Source organism: Amblyomma mixtum, chromosome 7, assembly GCF_055824585.1.
Source record: "Amblyomma mixtum isolate Tamu chromosome 7, ASM5582458v1, whole genome shotgun sequence".
Taxonomy (NCBI): Eukaryota; Metazoa; Arthropoda; class Arachnida; order Ixodida; family Ixodidae; genus Amblyomma; species Amblyomma mixtum.
In genome coordinates, this window is record NC_143018.1 from 115,414,245 (window position 1) to 115,423,143 (window position 8,899).

General features: G+C 47.8%; 1 protein-coding gene across 1 annotated transcript; it reads right to left on the reverse strand.

Annotated features, from left to right (window-relative positions):
- Nucleotides 1–7,602: 7,602 nt before the first annotated feature.
- On the reverse strand, nucleotides 7,603–8,311 carry LOC149337278 (uncharacterized). The gene is made up of 2 exons (XM_089554852.1): nucleotides 7,835–8,311; nucleotides 7,603–7,751 (listed from the first exon to the last, which is right to left on the reverse strand). Exon 1 carries the CDS (start codon nucleotides 8,278–8,280, stop codon nucleotides 7,855–7,857), a length of 426 nt encoding a protein of 141 aa, XP_089410978.1. The 5' UTR covers nucleotides 8,281–8,311; the 3' UTR covers nucleotides 7,603–7,751; nucleotides 7,835–7,854.
- Nucleotides 8,312–8,899: the final 588 nt, after the last annotated feature.

Here is an 8,899-nt window from a genome sequence, read left to right on the forward strand (position 1 = left end):
GCATTACACACCAAGGAAGGGAACTAAATAACCTTCAATAATTGGTCCGTCCCCCCATGGTCCTAACATCGTCACGTACGCTTGAGGGTACACCACCGCTGTCAAACAGTACCACCAACCATAGCAGAAAGCGCTACAGCTAACACAGGGGCGGTTGGTAGCCTATTAGCACAGTGTATTTCGACGACTTTTTGGTTGAGGAGAATGGGATTTCTCACAGGTTTTTCATACATAATTACCAGATAGGGAGAAGAACCTGCTGTGGCAGGCAGCACTGTCGAGGCCAGCAGCGGGGCTGCTTCCTTCGTTGAGTGACCAGTCTGCGCAATGTATCATAATGACATATAATGGCACAGACATGTTAAATGTTCTCTTACTGGCTGTACTTTGGAGCATTTATGCTTGATTGGAAATACCATTTGCACTGTTGGTTACCTTTCTTGTGAGGAAGAGATGGGCAAGCGGCGCGGTGTAGCCGTCCAAGACGCGAGAATTCCGATGGCCTGAAGTGCAGCGAACAGACTACACGTTCCTGCAGCAGGCACGGCTGTAACTGCTGCAGGCTTGCGTTGGCACAGAACTGAACCCAGGCCGCGGACCTGCACAATGGCAAACACCTCATCTGCAGTCACGCATGGTGCTGTATCAGTGGTTGCCATTCTGCTGCTGGAAACCAGGTACTGAGATGAAATCCTGATTGTGCCTGTGCTGATGTTGCAAGACGGTCGAAAGTAATCTGGAGCAGCTCACTGCGTCATCTGCCATAGCACAAGCGCAACCTTGGGATGTGAAATGTTACATATCGCTAATAGTATAACCATGGCAACAATCCTGCTTTCTGGCAATTCTGTGCGCCGTATGCGAGCGATTACTGAACTACTGACATACATGTGCATGGGGCACAGCCAACACACGGTGCCTGAGCTACTTCAAGATAGTTAGCCCTTATAATACACTAGTAAATGATTTCTGCCGCTATTCATCCCATCTTCTCCCCTGTCTACTTCCTGTCTGGCTGGCTGTAGCTCAGGTGCATTAGATACATAGCAGGCATTGCAGATGACACCCTATCCTTTCTGCCCTTTTTTGTAGCATTTTGGCACAGAACCTGTATGCACTTCCAAGGTGAAGTGTAAAATGAGCAGCAGGAAACAATGACACACAGTCTATGCATCAACTGCTCGAGATGACTACACTCTGTGGCGGGCCATATTTTCTTGTCTATGAGATTACCAACATTCAATTACCCCAACTAGACATGCAAATGAAATGACACGCACCCAAACGTGAAAGGTTATTACAGTTAGTGTATCAGTTAGGGAGTGAAATCATAAAAAAAAAGTTAAGCGCTTTTAATAACTTGGCCTGCTTGACAACACATCACATCTTTCACAGAGTGAGTGCACGCTTCGACAAGCGCCGTTTTTTCCGTCTTTAGGAACGCAAAAATATATGCGAATGGAAGCCTACAAATCTAGCAATTTAACGCTAGGATAGAGAATAAATAGAAGGCCACCAGAAAAACAGCCATTATACACAATTATCACACAGAAACGGCGGCTATTAAGCCCATTAAAACAGTTAGTACAGATAAAGAAAGAATTGGTACACAGATGCTCACAAAATACGATGGTTCCACTCTTCCGGTCTTCACTGGCACCGTATCATGCTTCGTGGTCCGCCTGTTTCAACTGCAGGCTTCACGTGCCGACGAGCAGATGGAACCGGTGCTTAACTTATGTTCTGGTGACCGTGTTCCGCGTGCCTCCGCTGCCGTCCTGTCGTATTCAATGATGTATACGTACGTACATGTACTGCTTGGCCTTTCTGGCCCACCAGCGTGGTTTGCCATTAGGCCGCGGCACTTATGCCGTTGCTTCTCAGGTTTCACGCACGTACACAAGATTGCCGGTACCAATATCTGTTAGAGACAAACGTGACAAGACAATGAGGGACAGTACACGGGACACGTAAACTTTACACATGCTTTCAGGGTTCGTTATAGACGAGACGCATTACAGTTGCGAAATCCGCCAACTCTTGCAGCTGCCAAAGAAAAGCCCGGGCATAGTTTAAAAGTAAACACGATAGACGTAAAAAATGCGTGTCAATCGTTCTCAGCACTAAGTACTCGTCACATAGCGGCATGCATTGCATTCGTCACCTGATGAAAGTGCCACACAAGAGTCCGAGCGCAGTTTAGAGGACACGAACGTAGAAAATGCAGTTGAATTGTTTTAAGCATTCATTTCTTCTAATGACACAGCGGCATGCATTCAAAGTGCGCACCGGTTCACGGCTGTGTATCGTGCACATGCAACTTCGATACACTAAGCGCGCTCAAGCAGTTAGGTGCACTCAAAACAAGACATGACAGCACAAACATGCAGGGACAGCAGACACAAAGCTTACCTTCTCACGTCCTTGGGAAAGCGATGAAATGTGACGCCGCCAGACAGGTTATCGCTCGCACATCGTGCAACCGCACACCTCTTTTTTGCGTACGGGGGCGCCATGACCACAGACGATGCCCTTTTGGGGCAAAAGCGACAGAACCGCACCCAACCGAACGAAACTACACAGAAGCGCTGGCAAAAGGGAAAAGCGGAAACTGTACACGAACGATGCACACCAAGAACTCGAGCAACGTGCAACGAGGAAAAAGTAGGGCTAGCAGAATCGAGTTTCAAACAAAAGCAAGCAGAATGGTCAAAAGATATGACAAGGGTATGATATCAGAGCACCGTCAACCTTGGCATCGTCCCGCTGACATTGCCGCTGCTCTGAGCGAACGCTGTCGTAAAATTTTTTACAAAGCAAGCGCTATACTTTCTAACAAAATGCACACAACTAAAACATTTTAAAAAGGAATCACTGCAATTGTTTTTGAATGCTTTTGAAACACAAAATATGTCCTAATTATTTTCCTCTTCTAGTCGTGTTTGTCCACTCATTTCATTTTGGCGCTTTAGTTCCACCCCTAAATTGATGTTGCTAGCACTTGGTTCTAGACCGCATTCAAGCTCCGGCTTCGCGACCTATTTCAATTGACGTTGGAGGGGCCGTAATGAATAAAATGGAAAGTGTATTTGAGGAAAAGAAATTGCACATTAACTGTCTCACATATCTCGTTGGACACTCGTCATCCGTTTGTAGAGGAAGGAAGGAAGTGGGAGTGGAAGAACGAGGGGCCGTAATGAAGAAATAAAAATTGTATTTGAGGAAAAGACATTGCACATTAACTGTATCACATATCTCGGTGGACACCCCTCAAAAGCGTGACACCTCTGCTAACAAGCTTCTGCTGACAACCTTCTGTCGACAACGATGAGTCATTAAAGGCTTTACCATTAAAAATCAGGGGGCCACTTTGTTGACCTAAAGTGTGATCAGGCAAAAGCCTTAAGAGCGTTGTTGCTGCTTGTGTCACTGATGCGTTGTTAAGATGTTAAGCTTCGCCTCTAAGAGTGAAAAGCGACAGCGTCTTGCAACGCTGCCAGAGAGTCCACAGAACGCCATCGCCCGTTCGGTTCTACGCCTTGCTCGTCGGTAAATTGGTTTTTGAGGAAATTGATTGATTGATTTATGGGGTTTAACGTCCCAAAGCGACTAAGGCTATGAGAGACGCCGTAGTGGAGGGCTCCGGAAATTTCGACCACCTGGGGTTCTTTAACGTGCACTGACATCGCACAGTACACGGGCCTCTAGAATTTCTCCTCCAAAGAAATTCCAGCCGCCGCGGCCGGGATCGAACCCGCGTCTTTTGGGTCAGCAGCCGAGCACCATAGCCACTGAGCCACCGCGGCGGCGGTTTTCGAGGAAAGGAAATGTATTTGTCTCGCATACATCGGTGGACACTTCAACCTCGCCGTAACGGGAAGGGAGGAAGATGGAAGTGAACGAAGAGACCGTATTCACTAAACGCGCCTTTGTTCATTCCAAACCATCGAGCTGGCATGGCGGAGTGGTTAGCATGCTGGTCTCCCACTCCGTAGACCGGGGTGCGTATTCGCCAACTGCAGCCTGTACAGCCACAAGGCTTGAAACCACGGTGAATTGATCACGGTGACTGAAGATTGTCACAACGGCTTACCTAAAAGGGATAATAAATCCTCTTAAATGGCGTTATATGCCACTAAGCATCACGATTTACGACCTAAAAGGGAAAATATGGGAAAAAATGAATTTAAAAAAACAATAAAATTACAGTACAGAGAGCGGAGTCGAGCGGCCGACCTTCCATACGCAACACGTGCCTCTAATCCACTGCGCCATAGCGGCTTTTTTTTTTTATTTATTGCCTGACTTCGGCAAGAACCACAGTACACAAATACACTTACAGAGCGCAATGAGCAATAATTAACAACACTATCCGCCCGGGGGTGCGTGGCTTCATCATATTAAAACTCCTTAAGCGTCACCAAAGGCTCGACTCTTTCGAGCCACTCGGGAGCTTCAGGAGCAAGTTTCTGAACTTCAATATACTTATGCATGCACTCCCGAAAATAGATCCGTGCTGGCCGTGCATCAGGATCGCAATGATATCCTGCCATTCTGGAGCGCCAAATACAATGGAGGCCCATCAGCATAATGAGGTCGAATGGTGTCCCATCCTCACTCTCTACAGGCAAGTACCGAATACCATGAGCGTCGAGCGGAAATTCCTTTTTTAAAGTCCGTTGCAAGATGTCCCAAAAGTATACCCCCTCCCAAAAGTGCAAAAAAACGTGGTCTATTGTTTCTGGTTGTTTACAAATTAAACAATGTGATCCCCAAGGTAGAAATAACTGCTTCCTTTCCAAGAATTCCTTTACTGGTAGTGTTCCGGTATGTAATTTAAAGAAAAAAGTTTTTGCACTTGACGGCACCTGCATCGCCTTCACACGCTTAAGTACGTCGCGTCCCTGGCCTCCATTGTATAAGGCCCTGTACATAGGTTGTGGAAGAACTACATCGCACAAATCTTTATACAACTTCTTCCTGCTAACAGAAGAAAATATTCATACGAAAATCGAACAGACAGGAATCGAACACTCGCGACAACCTCTCTAAAGTAACCAAAAATACGTCCCGAGAACCTTTCGGTTGTGACAACAAAGTCCGGCAGTGCATTTCCGAGCCTTAATTGGCACACAGTGCGCAAAAACGGATCGCTTACATCGCGCACAAAACAAAATCTGCTTACAATCTGCCGCAGAAATAAGTGTCCCAGACTCAGGCCGCCATCCTTCACCCGCCTAAACAAATTGGTCCGGCTACAGCGTTCCCAGTCCGCAGCCCACACAAAAACGGCTAAGATCCGGTGCAGTCTCTTTACGTTCATCCTTGCACAATGCAACACTTGCATCACGTACCACAGCCTAGACATAAAAAACAGATTGCACACTGTGGCCCTTGCGAAAATTGAAAGGTGTCGCCCTTTCCACCTTTCCACCTTTTCACGCGTGGCTTGCGTCTGTGCTTTCCAGTACGAATCGCTATCGCGATAACCGTCCAGTGGAACGCCTAAGTACTTTACTGGGGTCGTCACCCAGGACACGTTTGCAAAATTGCCGGGCTTCGTTGGCCATTCTCCGTGCCAAAGCCCTAGGGACTTTAACCAATTCACTTTACTACCGGTTATCTTGGTGAATTCTTTTACGCATGCCACGGCCTCGGTTATACCTTCCCGGTTCACTGTGAACACCGCGACATCATCCGCATAAGCCAGCAGCTTAACTTCTGCTGCCTGTAGCTGGAATCCTCGAATTTTTTCACTTTCCATGATATTCAAACACAACGCTTCAATGTAAATGCAGAATAGAAGAGGGCTGAGGGGACAACCCTGGCGCACCAAACGCTGCAGGCTAATGGGGGCCCCCAAACTCTTATTTACAATTAATCTTGTCGTGCAGCTCCGGTATGCCAAGGCCACTCCCTCACAAATAATGGACCCTAAATTCACATGGTCGAGTATGCAGAACAGGATATCGTGCGAAACACAATCGAATGCCTTCTCAAGATCTAGCTGAAGGATGGCTACACAGCTATTTGTGTAATCACAACATTCCAGCACACACCTCGCTTTATGAATATTGGAAACAATAGAGCGTCCCTTGATCCCACACGTCTGGTGGGGACCGACTATATCCTGAATTACTGACTGTAGTCTACAGGCTAAAATCTTCATGAAAACTTTATAATCCACGTTTGTGAGGGCGATAGGACGATATGCTGTGACCTGCTTTAACTTTTCTGCGTCATCGGATTTAGGGATTAGCACTGTATGGGATTTACCATAAGACGGGGGCAATTCATTTTGTTTGTAGGCTTCGTTAAAAACTGCTGTCAGTACTGGCACTATTTCGCGTTTATATGCTTTGTAAAAAGCGGCGCTTAACCCATCAGGTCCAGGAGATTTTCCCAGGTTCAAATTTTCTATCGCTTGCTCGACCTCCGACGCAGTTATCGACAGCTGCAGCCTTTCTTTCTGTTCGTCATCTAATCGCGGCAAAGCGCCAAGAAACTTTTCCTTGAATGCGCTCACATCCACTTCTTGCTTTGCAAACAGCGCCTGATAATATTCAAGAAATGCCTGCTGGATATGCCCGCTTTCTCCAGATAACGCCCCGCCCCATTCAATCTGTTCAATGTGGTTTCGTTGAGCATGCGTTTTTTCCATTCCTAGCGCTCGTTTTGAAGGTGTCTCCCCATCAGCTATATCTTGCGCCCTAGCCCGCACCAGTGCGCCACGATAGCGTTCTTCTTCAAAGAGTTCAATCTTATTTTTTATTTTCCTAATGCCATCCATCCATTTGCCAGGCTCTTCGCTTTCTCTTTCGAGAAGTCTAGCTAGTAAAGATCTTAAATTGTCCTCCTCACGCTTCTCCTCTTGTCGTATGCAGCTTGACCTTTCGATTGCTGCTATTTTTATTTGTTGTTTGCAAAGTTCCCACTGCTGCCATACTTTCAGTTCCCCGCTCGGCTTTAATTTGCTGATTTCTTCGTTTACTTTCCTGCTAAAGATGTCGTCTGTAATGAGCTTATTATTTAATTTCCACATCTCCCAAGAAAACTGATTTCCTCGTTTCTTTGTCCCTATCCCACACTTCACTAAACAATGATCCGAAAATGATACCGGTACTACATTGTAGCTACTGCATTTTGAAATAACGTTCGGCGACACATAAATGCGATCTAGCCGTGCATGGCTTGACCGTTGAAAATGGGTGAGTCTCACACAACGCTAGCCTTCTAAACATTCGGCCACATCATCGAGGTTGCACGTGTCTATAATTTCTGAGAGTACTTCAGTGCTTCTGTCCCTAAATGCCCTTGCACTGGTTTTGTCACAGCCCCTCAGGACGCAATTGAAGTCACCCATTACGATCAGGCATTTCTCACAACTGAAGTGCTTTTGTACGCGTTGAAAAAACGCTGTCCTCTCATTCACCGCATTTGGGGCGTACACACAAATGATGCGCCAATATGTTTTGTCGTACAGGAGGTCAACCAAAACAAATCGACCCGAAGGACACGCCGTATATGCCTGAACCTCAAGTCCCGGTACATTCTTTACAAAGATGACACAACCCGCAGACGTTCCTACAGCGTGGGCGACAACTGCAAAAAACCTAGACGTGAAACGCCCCACCATGCTCCCGGTCTCCTCTTCCCCGGCAATTTTCGTTTCCTGCACTGCCAGGACGTCAATGTCGTGCTCAGTTAAAAGGCGGTACACCTGGCTCTGCTTCTTCTTACTTGCCAGTCCCCTGACATTAAGTGTACCGACTTTCATGGGGAACGCATGAGCCATTTTAATGCGGAAGAAAGAGGCCGGGAACATGGTGCTTACCCTTCACGTCTAGCGCTTGGCTAGACGACATCATTGACACCGGAGCCATCCGGTGCTGGTGCCAGGCCTGGCAGCGGGGGCGGCTTGTCAAGGGCTCTCCTCTCCGTCGACACATTTGATCGTGGCCGGATGGACGACCGCCGTCCTTGGGTCGTTTTTGCCGGCGGCTCTTCGACGCTGGGGGCTTCCGCCTTGTCGTCTTCGGTTCCGGTCTGGGCGTGTGGCCGCTTCGCTGGGGCAGGGACGCCGGTCGTGCGGGCGCCGCTCTGGTCAAGGTTCTCCTCGGTCAGAGTCGCTGGCTCGGTTTCTTGGAGCGCTGGCACGCTTACTTCACCGCTCGACGCCTCCGTCTCATTTCTAGTAGGTTCTGCCCCCTCAGGCTTGCGTCCGGCATCGCTGCGTCCGGCATCGGCTTGCTGCGTCCGGCATCGGCTTGCGTCCGGCATCGAAGAGCCCGTCGATCCTGCTTGCGTTTCGGGTTCCTCTATGCCTTTCGCAGATGAATGAATATTCATCTGAATGAATATTTCTGAATGAATATTTATAACCAGCCTTAATGTGGCTGCTACCTGCCGGTGGGCGGCGCTGTCATCGCTGGCTGTACCGGCTGCATTTGGCGAACACGCGGCCGGGGTTCGATTCCCAAACTCAACCAATTTCCTACTCAGTTTTATTTATTTATCTGGCTTGATTAGAAAGGTTAATTAGGCTAATTAAGTGATCAAGCAATTAATTGAACTCATTCCCACTTGGAGCATCACTATACGACCCCTTTAATTGGTTGCATGGTTACTAGCCAAAGTACAAGTGGTTTGAAGTTCACGCACTGTGACGTCACGATCGTTTCGACCAATTGAAAAGCGTGACATTTCTGTCGACAACTTTTGCTTGCAACGAGGAGGCATTAAAGGCTTTAGCATTAATAATTTCGACCACCTGGGGAACTTCAGCGTGCGCTGACATGGCAGACCCCACAGGCGCCGTTGCGTTTCGCCTCCATCGAAACGCAAAGGCGCCCGCGTGCTGCACGATGTCTGAGCGCGTGAAAGATCCCCACGTGGTCGA

Coding starts and splice junctions, on each gene's coding strand:
- LOC149337278 (XM_089554852.1), bottom strand. CDS start 8,280: ATGCCGGACGCAAGCCGATGCCGGACGCAGCAAGCCGATGCCGGACGC.